The sequence below is a fragment of the Podarcis muralis genome, chromosome 8 (genome assembly GCF_964188315.1).
Source record: "Podarcis muralis chromosome 8, rPodMur119.hap1.1, whole genome shotgun sequence".
NCBI classification, from domain to species: Eukaryota; Metazoa; Chordata; class Lepidosauria; order Squamata; family Lacertidae; genus Podarcis; species Podarcis muralis.
The window spans coordinates 23,650,991-23,667,304 of NC_135662.1; the positions used below are offsets into that span (position 1 = coordinate 23,650,991).

At 41.0% G+C, this 16,314-nt stretch overlaps 1 protein-coding gene across 7 annotated transcripts in view; it reads right to left on the bottom strand.

The window, feature by feature from the left end:
- The window catches only part of VPS13B (vacuolar protein sorting 13 homolog B), a 357,629-nt gene that overhangs the window by 154,497 nt on the left and 186,818 nt on the right, over positions 1-16,314 (bottom strand). For 4 of the 7 annotated variants that reach the window (XM_077932818.1, XM_077932820.1, XM_077932817.1 and 1 more), the window contains exons 26-30: positions 15,883-16,054; positions 12,087-12,201; positions 9,233-9,374; positions 6,276-6,684; positions 2,185-2,296 (exon numbers count right to left, since the gene is read on the bottom strand). In XM_077932818.1, coding sequence (XP_077788944.1) covers positions 2,185-2,296; positions 6,276-6,684; positions 9,233-9,374; positions 12,087-12,201; positions 15,883-16,054 — 950 coding nt within the window. Of the gene's footprint in view, positions 1-2,184; positions 2,297-6,275; positions 6,685-9,232; positions 9,375-9,899; positions 9,967-12,086; positions 12,202-15,882; positions 16,055-16,314 lie in introns of those variants that run through there. The other 3 variants (XM_077932819.1, XR_013393869.1, XM_077932822.1) reach the window with 3 other exon arrangements.

Below are 16,314 nucleotides of genomic sequence, written 5' to 3' on the forward strand. Positions count from 1 at the left end.
ATAGAATTTCATACCACAATGCAGCACTATAATCATGTACCGACGGCTGCTTCACACATTACACACTGAAATTCACATGGAACTAGGTCTTTTAAAAATAAATTAAGCTTGAACTGATGAAGGAAGTTAGTCTATAATGCTTCCATCCCCAAAATACACACTGTACCTCTGAACAGTACACAGTATAAAATACCCTACGTAGTGTTTTGATTACAACAGTACTATCATAACCTCAGTTTCCAGAGAAGTATCTTAAGATTTCACAAGAGTCTTTGTACAACCTCACAGCTTTCACAGTACAGTGGTACCTTGGGTTAAGTACTTAATTCGTTCCGGAGGTCCGTTCTTAACCTGAAACTGTTCTTGACTTGAAACACCACTTTAGCTAATGGGGCCTCCTGCTGCTGCCGCGCCGCTAGAACACGATTTCTGTTCTCATCCTGAAGCAAAGTTCTTAATCCAAGGTACTATTTCTGGGTTAGCGGAGTCTGTAACCTGAAGCGTATGTAACTCGAGGTACCACTGTACCAAAAGCCATGCGTCCCAAACACTTTTGCCAAACAGGACATTCACAGAATACAACCTCACACGGACGCACATTTTGCCCTACCCTGGCACACCGTTCTCAAGCACATTAAGGTATATTGGGGGGACATGCACTTCTGGTACCCTGGGTGTTTATTCTTACTTTCTCAGCTGTAAGCTTCCCAGAAAACCTTTCAATCTTATCACTCCATCTAATCTTCGTTTCCCTAAAGAAGATGACACAATTGCTTTCTTGGTGTGCTTGCATGCTCAAGGAAAACATTCCTGATTTTTATGGGTCTATTTCCAAGTCAAGCCCATGACACCACTTCATATATCACATTTTCCTGAATATGTGAAAATGGTATTCAGAGGCAAACCCACCTTTATGTGCACTATGACAAAGTTTCTCCCCCCCGCCCCACCCCCTTGGATAGAAACTGGTAAGTTGCAAGGAGCCTGAACCAGTTGAGGAATTCCTATGCTTGACAAAGTAATATCTGTCATTTTTAAAGCCGTAAAACATTTTACTGCTGGGAAAGGATTTTGATGTTTGTAACATACTTCTATTGAAGTACAGTTCGAAGTACTTTTCAAACAAAAAAAAAAATGCCACATCTGAGAAACAGACCAACAGGAAGCATAAGACACTTGTTCATCTGTATTTCTGTGACTTTTCTCACTTGGTATTATTTGCAACTATACTTTCATGTTTCTCAGCAGTGCCAACTCTACTAAGAATCATATATTATTTTTATCATGTTGATTACATATGTTCTCCAGTTTTGCTGCCTACATATGATTAGTGTGGTTTGCAGAAAATCAGTGACACAATCCAGAGCACGACATTCACACAAAGAATGTGTTTACTGTGAAACTTTGCCTTAGAAGTTTGCTTTCTTTCACAGCTTTGATCCACATGACATCAACAGTCCAGCATTTTGAATGTCTGCTAACCATTTAACATTATGAAAATCACTTTCACACTAGGCAGCTACTGAGAGAGAAGGTATTTGCAAAAAGAGAGAGATCCCTTTCCTGACTGATTTTTTTTCCTTGCAGGGGTGGGGGAGCCCTTAAGATCATGATAACGTAATTGAAAATTAATTTATTGTTCATCAGTGCTTCATAGACTGTTGAAGTGTCTGAAAAAATATGAAAGCACGCACGATAATTCAGTAATCAATGTAAAAAAGGAAAATTCTATACAAAAAGGTTTTCATCAGAATACATGTTTTACTGGATAACTTTTATTCCAGCCCTGTGATGATGTTTAAACTGTGTAATTAGCGAGGGGCTCAGGATCATGCAAGTTTACTTTACCTGCCAGTTCTTTGTGTATTCAACTTTATTTTTGCATGCAGAACCCAACATGCATTGCTCAAACTACATGAACACTATGTCTTGAACACAAAATCAAGAGTACAGATTGTGCTGACAGAGCTCGGGCACACTGGGCTAGGCAAATACTATTCGATGTACAATGTGCAATGTGCAGGCAAGGATAAAACAATGCAATCCCAGTCGTCAACCATGCATGCCGGATCAATGATTTCATATCTTCTCTCTCAAGATATTATCTTGTTTTGATTTTTAAAAACATTTCTGGATTTTTCAAACATTTTTCTCATTCTCATTTGTCAAATAAAAAACACTTACTGGTAAATGTCTTTCCTCAGCACAGCTCTACTAAGAGGATTGTCAGCCTGAGGAGCCATCGACACAGAGCCAATTTTAAGAACCAAAGTATCTTCCTTATTCGTCTTATTATCTGCAATTGAAGTAGGAAACAAACAACATTTGTGTATACATACAGAGCCAGATGTATTAATTAAGGTATTTCCAATGCAATGAGTGAGGTGACTTTGCAGTGGAGCAACCATATTATTATTATCATTATTAGTATTATTATTAACTTCTGCAATGAATACTGGTAAACTGGTAAACCAATTAATACCACACAAAATAGACAGATAGACAGTCAGACAGGCAGGCAGATAGACAGATATACTTCCCCTGCCCATCCCTAGGCCTGGTATTCATTCTATTTTGGCTGATGTAGCTTCCCTTGTTCCTAATGCCATCAGGATAACATGAGAATATATTTAAATTGACTAGTATTGACTAGTGAAATGCCTGTACAGTGGTCCCTCGGGTTAAGTACTTAATTCGTTCTGGAGGTCCGTTCTTAACCTGAAACTGTTCTTAACCTGAAGCACCACTTTAGCTAATGGGGCCTCCTGCTGCTGCTGCGCCGCCGGAGCATGATTTCTGTTCTTATCCTGAAGCAAAGTTCTTAACCTGAAGCACTATTTCTGGGTTAGCAGAGTCTGTAACCTGAAGTGTATGTAACCTGAAGCGTATGTAACCCGAGGTACCACTGTAATTATTATAAGTGCAATGTCCCTGGGGATATTACAGAAATGTGTGTGTTTATGTATCTGTTTCTGACAGAGAGACAGAGAGAGAAAAGGGAGAATGAATGCTTCTTTGTGCATCTTTGGTTTTGCGTATACTGTATGTTTAAAGCATATGACTTCCCCAAAAGAATCATGGGAACTGTAGTGAAAGGTGCTGGGAACTGTAACTCTGTGGGGGGTAAACTACAGTTCCTATCATTAGGGGGGGTGCGTGCTTTAAATATATAGTGTGCATGCAGCCTTTGTGTGGGGCACCCATTTATATGAAAGGAAAGGAAAGGGATGGACTCAGGTACACTATGCTGGGGGGGGGGCAGCTAAAACTGCTCCCTACACCTCTCTCAGTGTCTGGAGTAAGAAACAATATTTTCTCCAATGGTGTCCTGATCTACAGTCTATATACTTTCCCCCCACAAAGCTTAATGGGCAACAAAGAAGTATTTCCCTATTGGCAAAGCTATGCCCTAAGTCCTGATTCTTGGACTGGCTGCTGGAAGAACGGAAAAGAATGTTGGGTATTGACATATGAAAGCTTACTGATTACCTAATAAGTGTTTAATTGTTTTTTAGAGATCCTAACAGTTTTAGCTCCTATTAAATATTGTGCCTATGCCATCATTGCAATTACTTTTAACACAGCTACTAAAAAAATACAAGGTATACTGTGAAGAAATAAAGAAGTGAACATGTATTTCAGTACAGAGACCTGCACTCTGTATCTTGTAACATTTCTTTTTGCCCATGAAGGATTTTATGACATTTTAGAAGCTGACAGTGACATCTGATTATATACATGCAGTTGGGCCTAGTGTTCTTTGAGGATGTACGTAAGCTTTCAATCCCTTTTCCCCATCTGTGGCCACCCAGTGAGATATCGCAGACAACTTGTTTTGAAAGCTAAGCTTTCAGCTACAGATGCTAAGAGTGTGGTGAGTGCTAAGTACTTTACTAAATAACACGTTGCTTGATGTGGAAAGAACAAGCAAACTTCACATGCAGCTCAGAAGACTCATGTGTATGTGTGTTGTGTATATAAAAGCTGGCTTCTGCAACACCACTGAGATGCGTCCAGGATGAATCAGGCAGTCATACTGAGGCTATGATTAACAATCTGGACACACAGCTAATGAATGAACCAAGGCAGGGGTGTGGGTATGTCAGGCAATGCTATCAAATACTTATGAAATACATCAAAAATCATTAAGGAACTGCACTGAAGATAAGGTATAATAAACTATTTGGGGAAATAGGGTTGGGAGGCCATGGTTATGTGGGAAGTTAAGTGGACAAAGCATTTGTATTTTAATCAGGCTAAATAGATACTCATTTTTCCCCCAGTTACAAATACTTTGGTAGATGTCTAAGCTAACCTCAAGAACATTTTTCTTTTTAAACTACAGGACATTTATGCTATCAACTTTACACAACTTCTAAATCATCAAACTTAGCTTCTTAGTGGTGCTGATTTGACTCCTGGGGCTCCCTCTAATTCATCTGTAGACTTTTAAAGTAAGTCTGTTATATAAATGTAGCTCTAAGCATCATATTTCATGCATGCTTTCACTGATGATCAAATAAAGTATCATTCAGCAACACCCAAATGAACTAACATTGCTACAGCTTTTGTGAAGAAGCATGTGCAGAATGATAATCCTATGAACAGCATTTAAAAAAAAAATCTTCCTGTAGTATGTAGCCCAACAATAGGCAAACTAATTTGGGCTTTGACAGTAGGAACACAAAGCAAATCTATATTAATTTTGAATATCATTGTATGTCAATGAAGTGGACATCTGTCTATTTGTCTGCCTCCCACCACAAAATAGGCATTAGCACATTTGTCACATTTAACAAACGAGTCTGACATGATTTCCTTTTTGGGAAATTTCAAATGAAATTTCCATTTAGGATCTTTTGCTCTGTGTGAAGCCACTTTCAAGATCACGGGAAACTACTCTAGATCAAAACGCAATGAATTGATTTGTCCAAAAAGCACCAATTATTAATTACTTAGCAGAAAACATTTTTACCCACCCAGAAGACTAAGCAAATCCTTGGAAAAAGATAGAGAAAACAAGCTAGTCTTCTAGGTCCCTAACAGAAAAGGGGTTAGGGCTGGAAGAGCTCAATATATTCTCTGTAGGTAATAGAGCTTGCAAGGGAGAGACGTCTTTGGACGTCCAGAAGACGAGGGACGACAGATCCTACCAATTTCTGACTACTGGCTGTGCTGAAATTGGAGTCTATCAACTTCTGGAGGGCCACAAGTTTCCTACCCCTGTATTAGAATGCTTGTTTGCTGTCTTTCAACGTGTTCCATCAAGACAGGAAGTGAGAAGGCAGGTGGCTGCCAGGTAAAATAATGAGAAGTGGGCAACACTCAAAATGGTATAAAGTGGGATGGAATGCCTTCCTGTTACTTTTCAATGGACATGACCGAGCGAATTTGAAACAAAGCCATCTCACTAGCTTTCTTCTCCCACTTCAATCTCTGACAATAAAAAACTCCCTGGAGCAATCTAGACATAGCCCTGGGAAGGGGAGGGATAGTTGAACACTCTAGAAAGCAATTGTACAGTGGAACCTTGGCTGTCAAACATAATCTGTTCCGGAAGACCGTTCAACTTCCGAAACGTTCGACAGCTGAGGCGCAAAGGGCTGTCAGCAATTTCAATGGTGAAATTTGAGAAACACATCTTGGAAGCTGTTCGAGTTCCGAGGCACGTTCGAAAACGGAAGCAATTACTTCTGGGTTTTCAGCATTCAGGTTCTGAATCGTTCGGCTTCTGATATGCTCGAAAACCGAAGTTCCACTGTACATCCTTTAACAACTGCTTGTATCTTTATGCATGCCTGAAACTCGTATGTTATGTAGAATACAAAGGGCAAATTGAGGTTTACCGCCCATTATTATGTCAAAACCTTAGATTTAATTAAGCATACTAGATATAGACAGTGTATGAATCCACTTCAACCACTGATTTGACACAGTAGAGCTGAGCACTGAACGAAAAGCCAAAAATATACACATATAATAAAAGCACACTAGTCCTTTGCCACAAGTGTTTCCCTGGAAAGGTTAATTAGAGGAAACCTGGAGAGGTCACTGCAGAGGTAGCTACCCTGAGCTGACATGTATTCTATGACCGGAAAGGCAGGCAAGGCTTTTTTTGGACTTCTAAAGGATTTTCTCTAAAATTTGCAAATCAGTAAGACTGGAGAACAAGCCAATGAGGACCCTTCATATATATGGGAGACAGCATTTTCATGAACAACAGTATCCAAGAAAAATATGTTTATTGTATTAATATAAGGTGGAGAATATAGTACCTTCAATATTGTGCTGCAATTCCTCCATTTTGGGGGAAAAGATTCTGATTACCCCAGTATTGATATAAATAAGCGGCAAGTTCCGAGATGTGAGAATATGAGTCCTCATAGGTTGGCCTGGCGATTTTCTTTTCTCTTTTTGGCTTCTTGGCAGTTTTGCCTGAAATATACTTGCAATTGCATTGAGAAAAGGAAAACAGAGGACAACATCAAATGCCTGAGCCGAGAGAAGAATCTCATGAAGGAAATGAGGAGAACCATCAGTGAAACTTTCAGATAATTTATGCAAAGTTCTTCGCTCATTTCTTGAAATCAATTTGTGACGGACATTTTTTGTAACTGCCTTTGTGTAAGTCAGTGACAGAAATCCATGTTGCTGATGAGAACCATCCAAAAGTTTTGCAGTTGCCTGTATCAGGAAATAGAAATTGTGAGAAATAAGTAATCCATTTGTACTGTGTAAAAATTAGGAGAACTTTTGTCAAACAACCCTTTTATTTTTTATTTTCAGCTATACACTTCCCTGAACATCAGATGAAAAGGCTTCTGTGAATATGTAGCACATGTTAACTGCCATGGCTACTCTTAGAACTGATTCAAATACAAATATACATACAATTGATATTTTAAAATGCATTTGTTTCAGATCAGGGTATGCTGACTTTGACATCTTTCTGTTCAGATGCAATGAACTATAGCAAGCTTCAGGCTCACATGCCTCATTGACCTCATTTGTGTGCTAGAGCAGAATGAAAGTTTCCCCTTTTAGTTTTCAATATACAGCTGTTTTCTATTACATCCAAACTCTGAAAACTATGGTTTAATCTTGATTTGCCAACAAGCCACAGTTAAAATAAACTGGACTTGGAAGTATGGAGGTATTCAAAACCAAGAATGGAAGCTTTGGTTTCCCCTTTGCACACAAAGAAGGAGGCAGAGCTCACTACAAGTCACTGTCATAGCATTTTGTCTGAACCAGACCTTCTGAATGAAGATTTGACCTAATATCTATCCATTATGTTCCTACTAGTTTGAAAAGACAAATGTGAAAAATGCATCTATTTTGGTGCAAAACAGAGTAGTGCTAATCTTACTGGAAATGGCAATGGTGGGAAATTTGACTTTCCATGCTTGCAGAGAACCAAAATACCACCAAAGCCAATAGCAGAATAGTCAACGAATTGACTCTATGAGGTCTAATCCAAATTTCTGCAGGAACCCCATTCATTTCAATAACAGTGGAATTTCCATTCATAGAATGGAAATGAGAATGTGCAATCGTTTGTGTGAAATCAATGCGGAAATCCTTGTTTAAACAGGAGCTTTGCAAATACAATAATGTTCCTGTACGTTCAATGAATTTGGACATATTTTTTTAATGTTCTACTAGGACACATGTATCTCAGCCCAATTTAGCTAATAGCACAAATGGCTCTTTATACATTTTCAAGCAATGTCATTCAGATACACTTGATTATTTAGTTACATTTATGCAATTAATTTTTTTAAAATGGTAAAGAATTAGTAAATTAGCTTCATTTGTATTAGAATGAAGTAACTCGGATAAGTAGCAACAGTAATTTTGCATGTACATGTTCTTGACAGAAAATAATCATGGAGAACAGAACTTCCACTAACTAATAATAATAATAATAATAATAACCTCCCTTGCTGGGTATCTTAACTGATGCTGGGTCTGTTCATTCATTACTCTCCATGGGGGGGGGGGGGAATCTCAACTTAGTTAAAATCTCAGGCTCTTTCTCACCTCGAGCCCTTGAAAAAGTAACAAGGGGACCAGACTGTACTGTGTTTATCTCCCTGGCTATTTGATCTGTTGAATTATAAGTACATTTTCAGTTAGGTGGTCAGGGAGATGCCATAATCAAATAGTCAGATTTTTTTTTTCTGCCACGGGAGAGGAAGGTGTGATCACACACCACAGGTTGACACCAAGTTGAAATTTCTCAGTGGAAAGTAACATGTGGTTTACTCCCAATAAATGGAACATCTTAAGATTCACATCTTAAATATACAAATATAAATAATGCATATGTGGATGTCTGACATCTGGACCCTTTGTAAAAATCTACATGGCGTACGTAGATGCACTGGTCCATTAGGGAAAAAACCCCTAAAGCCATAGTCAGTGCTTTTTTTTCGGGGGGGGGGGGGGACACAGGAATACACATACCCCTAAACATTTTGAGAATCTTTGTACTTTTGTCCATTTACTGTATTTATTTTTCCAGATTTGAACTATAAAGTGGTGATTTTCTTGAGTCAAAATGAGAGTGAGCATTTTTTTTATTTTTATTTTTAAGGGGAAAAGCACTGGCCACAGTAGAATAACCCATTTTCCCCAGACCAATTGTTGGTATCCAAAGTCACAAAAATTTGGTAGTCTATGTATTTTTAAAGCTGAGAGTAGTTCTCTCCACCCACGTCACTTTTTTTGGCTGCTTAATCCACAGTGTCTGAAGAAGAGTTCTGGACAACTTTAAAGCCTCGTCACTAGTTTGTGGCATTTTAGCTGGACCAAATAAAACCAATTATCTGCAGCTTTGAATTTTAGTAATATGTTTGCTTAAGCCATGTTCAGAGCAGAGCCATCAAAATCAATGGCCTTAAATATTTCAGGAATTATCCAGAACCTATGCATGATAGCGTAAAACATCAAAGTGACCTCTCCTTTAGGGTCACATTTGTAACACACAAAGATGCTCAAGTGAATATTCTTCCTTTGCTCTGCAGCCGTCCTATTTCCCAACTGTGTAGACAGACCACACTTCTTGCCAGAACATTACTGGGGGGGGGGGGGGGGGAGAGGCTATTTTAGAACAACATAAAAACACCAGCTTGATAAATAAGCTTTTGCATGAGTAGCTGTTCATCATTCTAAATCACTGTTTGTTAATGGAAGTTCTGTAAATATACATATTGCATTGATTTCTTACAGAGGGAAAGAAGCCAGAGAAGTTACTGAAAGGGTCCTGCTTGCTGACGGGTCGAACCAACAATGTACGTCTGTTCAGCTTGTCAGTACAGGAAAGGAAGACACCTCCACATTTCCCCAGAGACCAAGAGTCTTCCCCAAAGCTTGAGGTGATGTAGGCAAAAAAGCAAAAAACAAATATAAAGCCATAAGGGGGGGAAATCATATATTTAAAAACTAAGTTGAATTCGGCCAATATCCATTGCAGGCTTTGCAAGTCCTTCACCTCAAAAAACACAATTCAATTCAATCAAAAGAAGGAAATCATAAACTTGAAACTTGCCACAGTCTAATTATTTGGCAGGAGAATAAAAAATTATCAGGAATTAAAGTAGAGCAGGACTCTCCCTGGGTAATGACTAAGTGTAATTTGATTTGCAATTAATTATAAAAAGGGAACAGAAGCTTTATTAGAATGGAAAGAGATGGAGTGCAAGAACTAATGGACTTTTTAAAAGTTGGAAATTGTATTTTCTCCTTTTCCACAAGAACAAATTGACTTTTTTAAAGCTATTGGTGGTTTATACCATAATTCTTGCAGTCCTTCGCCCTTCTGCATGAGAAAAAAAAAGTTTAGATTTTAGGATAGTTATTTGGTTAAATATCTTATTCTGCTACAAAAATCTCACCACAAGTTTTTCTTTGCATTGTAGGAATATGCCTTCAAAAAGTCCAGACTGCCAACCTTCTCCTGGTCTGGAAAACACAACATTCACCTTATCTGTTCTCTGCAGCTGGTCAGAATCTATACATTTAAACTACATGAAACTATATTTTAATATTTAAAAAAAAATATATAGTAGTCATTCTGATTTGCAAACCAAACTGTACAAATCCACCAATGTTAAGCCATTTTACATTGGAAGATTAGCATCAAGAAAATAATACTACTATTTTTAATACGGAATTTAGCCAACTGAAACCCCTCAGCATTTGCACTAAATCTGTAGATAGAAAGAGTATTTTAATAATTTGGATAGATATATGAAAAACATGCTAATTAATTACTATAATATATGTGGGGGTTTTTTAAAAAAGTTATACTATTGGAAGAATAAGAAGAAAAAACTAAGAAAATTGTTTACTGTCAGATTGCAAGCCTTTTTTCACTAGAGCATGCTAAGGTTTCGGTGCACAGATATTTCCTAATTCCACAGGCTGCTTGTTATTGCTGCAAAATTTCACACAAGTATTGCCATAAACACAATAACTCCAGAAGGTGATAGTTAAAGTATAATTAATGTGAAATACAAAACATCAGCTTCTGGTTTCATAGTTATGAAATCCAGCTTCGTGTCTTATGCTAACCACCATGATAAAATGCTTAGAAAGGTAACCTTAAATAATCTTCAGTTTGTACCATAAGACTACATATTGCTCTCCAGAGACTATTAAGGTAAATATTTGTATCAAACCTACAGATATTAGCAGAGGCAAGTTCTTTGTCACACTGAGTATATTCTTCATATTATAACTAATGCTGCTTTCTTACATGTGCAAATTGTGGCAAAGCAATATCACTTCAAATCATCTCTTTTTTATTTGTATTATTGTTACAACCACTAAAGACAGAGGTGACTAATCAGCAGCCCACTGGCCATATTTGAGACTCCAATATGTTTTTGTGGTCTGCCAAAATGTGTAATTTCAAAAAGCACGTTAAAAATATTAGAGATTTCTATTCTCTCTCTCTCACACACACACACACACACACACAAGCACACGATGCTATGATGCCATGGTGCCAATAGGCTTTTTGTGGGGCATCCCATGCCTCCCCATCTAAAAATTTCCCGTTAATTTTTATTTTATTTTCTGGATGAGAAATGGGGTGATAAAAATATTTTATTTAAAATTGTGTAGAATAGCTGATGGGAAAGACCTTTGGAAGCTTTGAGAATTGGAAGATGGAAGCTTACTGCGTCTAAGTGAGTTGTAATTCCTCTTAACTTTTCAGAAGGCAGGAAATAAGATCACCATTGTTGACAGCCTCTCCCTCTGCTGAACCTCAGTTGTGTTTCATGCCAATGCTGAGCATAATGTACAATAAAGGGAAGGAGAATGAAAGAAACAAAGAACACCCCAGAACACAGACCCTGTAAGGAAGGGGGAGGGAGTGCGGAGACCCAGTTAAGAGAAGATTAATCTATACGTGATTAGTTGCAACCACCTAGCAGTGTGTGGCCCTGGACACCACCAAGGGACTCAGCTCAGAATAATGTTCATGGTAAGTTCCCAATACTGTATTCTAAGATGAGCGTGGGAAATGCCTCTGTGATATATACCCCAGCTAACCTCTGATAGGTGGCCGTGTATGGTCTACTACAGCAATTGTCTCCCAGAGATGTATGGTAGAAAAGGCAGGTGAGGATGTTGGCTGCTCTAGTGGAATGTGCTGTTGGATACTGACATTGAGGTTAAAAAAAGATATGTATGCACTGGAAAGGGGCAAGTGGGTACTATTCCAGGCAACGCAGGAAATGAAACGGAGGTTCAGCAGAGGGAGGAGCTGCTGGCAAAAAGAAGGAGTTAATCTCATTCTCTGCTTTCTAAGTGGTAGAAGGAACCCCTTGACATCTCTAATGCTCAACTCAGAGCTGTAGTTATCCTCACAACCACTTTCACACTTCAGCTGTGCCCACTTTAAGATGCAGTCCCTGAAATGTTGATCATGAGTCAATACCTGAAATGGGTTAGCCACCCCAATAAAGATGAAGAGTAAAATGTTACTACATGAGCACTGACAAATAATAATAATAATAATAATAATAATAATAATAATAATAATAATAATGCACACAAGGTGTGGTCGCTACCTGTTTCTGTAGTGATCAATATTGAAGCTTTCTATTTTACATTTGACTTTAGTGTAGACATCTTGTACATCTACTGAGGCACTGAGGTCTTCTAATTCACCAACAACACATATTTCTGCAGTATAAATAAATATCCAATGAAAATAAGCCATGAGTTCGAACCCTTAAGAAGTTGTCATTTTATAAATGCATCGACCACATTTCATTTGAAGTTCTCTACCCCAAAAATGAAGTCTTCCTATACAGCTATTGCAGGTATTCCATAAAAGGCGGCAAGTTGGATTGCAAAGGAATAGCCCTGCAGCTAATTCTGGCTGCTTGGCGCTTGACTGCACACCCTGCATTTAGCAGGGATCGGTTGCATTTGGGGGCTCTCAACTGGGAACTCCAAAGTGCAGCTGATCCATGCAGGGGTTGCAGTCAGTGCTGATAAGCTTTTGCCAGGGATAGACTGCACTCTGGAGTTCCTGAGTGAGACTGACAAGAGGGGAGCTTGCATTTGGTACCAAGTTTGAAAGGCATCAAACACAAGCCCTGCTTGTCAAGGAACAACTGAGACCATACTTTGAGGCCTCCTTCTCTCTGCAGTGCCTTCTGCCCTGTGAAAAACTACTCCAGGTGGTTATGGAATTCAGTGGAGCATTATGGGAGGTGAGACTGGGGGCTGGGGGGCTGCAATGGAAAAGTGGAATCTTAAAAAGTGCTCTCTACAACTTATTCTGATAGGAGTCCCAGATCTTTCTGTGAACACAAGGAGCCCTTCCGACCTCCCCGCTGCACCAAGGATTCCCTGCCCGAGCTGCTTCAGGTCGTGGCGGATGTCCTCCTGGAGACACCTAGCTTGGTTGTCCTAGGGGATTTTAACATCCATGCCGACACGACCTTACAAGGGGCTGCTCGGGACTTCGTGGAAAGCATGGCCTCCATGGGGCTGTCCCTGAATAAGTCTGGCCCAACCCATAGCCGCGGACATGCCTTGGACCTGGTGTTTACCTCTATGGATGTTGGTGATCTGACACTAAGTAAAAGCGAAACGAAAGAAGTGCCATGGTCAGATCACTTCCTGGTGCAACTGGACTTCTCTGCGACCCATCCCCTCTGCAGGGAGGTGGGACCAATTCGGATGGTCCGCCCCCGCCACTTAATGGATCCAAATGGTTTCCAGAGAGTGGTAGGGGATGCTTTATCCCATGTTGATGGCCTTTCAGCCGATTCCCTGGTGGCCCGCTGGAATGTGGAGTTAACCAGGGCTATTGACTGTTTGGCTCCAAAGCGCCCTCTCCGATTGCATGGAGCCCGGAGAGCCCCGTGGTTCTCCACGGATCTGAGGGCAATGAAACAATCGTTGAGACGGCTAGAGCGCCGGTGGCGGATAACCCATTCTGAATCTGACCGGACACAGGTTAGAGCTCAACGTCGAGCCTACCAAGTGGCGATAGCGACGGCGAAGAAGACCTTCTTCGCCGCCTCTATTGCATCTGCAGAAAACAGCAGCAGGAGACTTTTTCAGGTGGTTCACAATTTAGCGGAACCACCTGCGACATCTGGGCCCAGTATGGGCCACATGATCTCCTGCAATGATTTTGCAAAGTTTTTTGCAGATAAAATCGCTCAGATTTGGGAAGAAGTAGACTCCACCGTGGGAGCAGAGCCAGGGCGGGAGAGTGCTAGAGTCCTGTCTAGTCAAGTTGTCTGGGATCAATTCCAACCTGTTACCTCCGAGGATGTGGACAGGCTGCTTGGACAAGTGAAGCCAACCACCTGCCTCCTGGATCCTTGCCCATCCTGGCTTATAAAAGCTAGCCGGGAAGGACTGGGCGATGTGCTTCGTGGGGTGGTGAATGCTTCCCTCCGTGAGGGAGCCTTCCCAGACCCGCTGAAAGAGGCGGTTATTAAACCGCTTCTTAAAAAACCATCTTTAGATGCGGCCACGATGGCCAATTATCGCCCAGTCTCAAATCTTCCATTCTTGGGCAAGGTGATTGAGCGAGTGGTTGCTGAACAACTCCAGGCACGCCTGGAAGAAGCGGACCATTTGGATCCCTTCCAGTCGGGATTCAGGCCTCATCATGGGACTGAAACTGCCTTGGTCGCACTGGTTGATGATCTCCGGCGGGCTAGGGACAAAGGTGAGAGCTGTTTCCTAGTTCTGCTGGATCTCTCAGCGGCGTTTGATACCATCGACCATAACATCCTTCTGAACCGTCTTGAGGGGCTGGGAGCTGGGGGCACTGTCATACAGTGGTTCCGCTCCTTCCTCCTGGGCCGTGTTCAGAAAGTGGTGGTGGGGGATGAGTGTTCAGACCCCTGGGCTCTCACTTGTGGGGTGCCTCAGGGCTCTGTCCTCTCCCCCATGCTTTTCAACATTTACATGCAGCCACTGGGAGAGATCATCAGGAGGTTTGGGCTGGGTGTTCATCAGTATGCGGATGATACCCAGCTCTACCTCTCTTTTAAATCAGAACCAGTGAAGGCGGTGAAGGTCCTGTGTGAGTGCCTGGAGGCGGTTGGAGGATGGATGGCGGCTAACAGATTGAGGTTGAATCCCGACAAGACAGAAGTACTGTTTTTGGGGGACAGGAGGCGGGCAGGTGTGGAGGATTCCCTGGTCCTGAATGGGGTAACTGTGCCCCTGAAGGACCAGGTACGCAGCCTGGGAGTCATTTTGGACTCACAGCTGTCCATGGAGGCACAGGTCAAATCTGTATCCAGGGCAGCTGTTTACCAGCTCCATCTGGTACGTAGGCTGAGACCCTATCTGCCTGCGGACTGTCTCGCCAGAGTGGTACATGCTCTGGTTATCTCCCGCTTGGACTACTGCAATGCGCTCTACGTGGGGCTACCTTTGAAGGTGACCCGGAAACTACAACTAATCCAGAATGCGGCAGCTAGACTGGTGACTGGGTGCGGCCGCCGAGACCATATAACACCGGTCTTGAAAGACCTACATTGGCTCCCAGTAAGTTTCCGAGCACAATTCAAAGTGTTGGTGCTGACCTTTAAAGCCCTAAACGGCCTTGGTCCAGTATATCTGAAGGAGCGTCTCCACCCCCATCGTTCTGCCCGGACACTGAGGTCCAGCTCCGAGGGCCTTCTGGCGGTTCCCTCACTACGAGAGGTCAAGTTACAGGGAACCAGGCAGAGGGCCTTCTCGGTAGTGGCGCCCGTCCTGTGGAACGCCCTCCCATCAGATGTCAAAGCGATAAACAACTACCTGACATTCAGAAGACATCTGAAGGCAGCCCTGTTCAGGGAAGTTTTTAATATGTGACATTTTAGTGTATTTTTTATCTTTGTTGGAAGCCGCCCAGAGTGGCTGGGGAAACCCAGCCAGATGGGCGGGGTACAAATAATAAATTATTATTATTATTATTATTATTGTAGGAGGGAAATTCTGGATCCAACCCCAAATATATAAGCAATCTCCAAGCAGCCATAAAAAAAGCAGCATTTGCCAAATAGTAATCTGTTGCAAAGGTTGGATGTACTGGCTGGAAAAAGAAGTTAGTCACAGGTGCACTGGGGATGGAGAGTAGCAAGTTAAGATTTTAATCTTTCTGGGCTTATCTTATTATTTAAGTGGATGGGATTCTATATTTGTTTTGTCATTTTAACTGTCACGTACCCTGAGCTTTCACTGTTGAGTTTGGCTTAAATATTCAAATAAATAAGTCTGAAGACTGTAGATTTAGGACTCCCAAATGCCATCTCTGTTAATACTAGAAGACTTTTTGGAACAAAACTGCTAGGTAACTTCAAATTACTAGTTTTGTTTTATAAATTCTGTATGCAGTACCTGTTCCTTTACTTTCTGGATCTGGTGCAAATAACTTTACAGTGAGTTTTGGCAACATCCATTGCATCCATAAGCTAACACGTCCACTTGATACGCCAATATTGCTTGTTGTTTGTTCTAAGGTAACAGAATCTGAGAACGGAGAATCGTCACCACCTTGTAGAGATTCACCCTGCCAAAAAACCCAAACCCCAAAACATTAGTAGAAACCTAACACAAATGTATCATATTCAGATCCAATCTATATAAAATACATTTGTAATATGCTTTTCTGTATGATCTTGTTCATTTTTGTTGTGCTTATATCTCTTTCTCCTGCTCCCTAGATATAAAAAAGACCATGGAAGATTCAACAGAATTACAATGCAGAGGCAGAAAAGAGTGGGATTTTGGCTGAGTATGCCTGAAGGTGGTAATGGGCTGGATGAGACA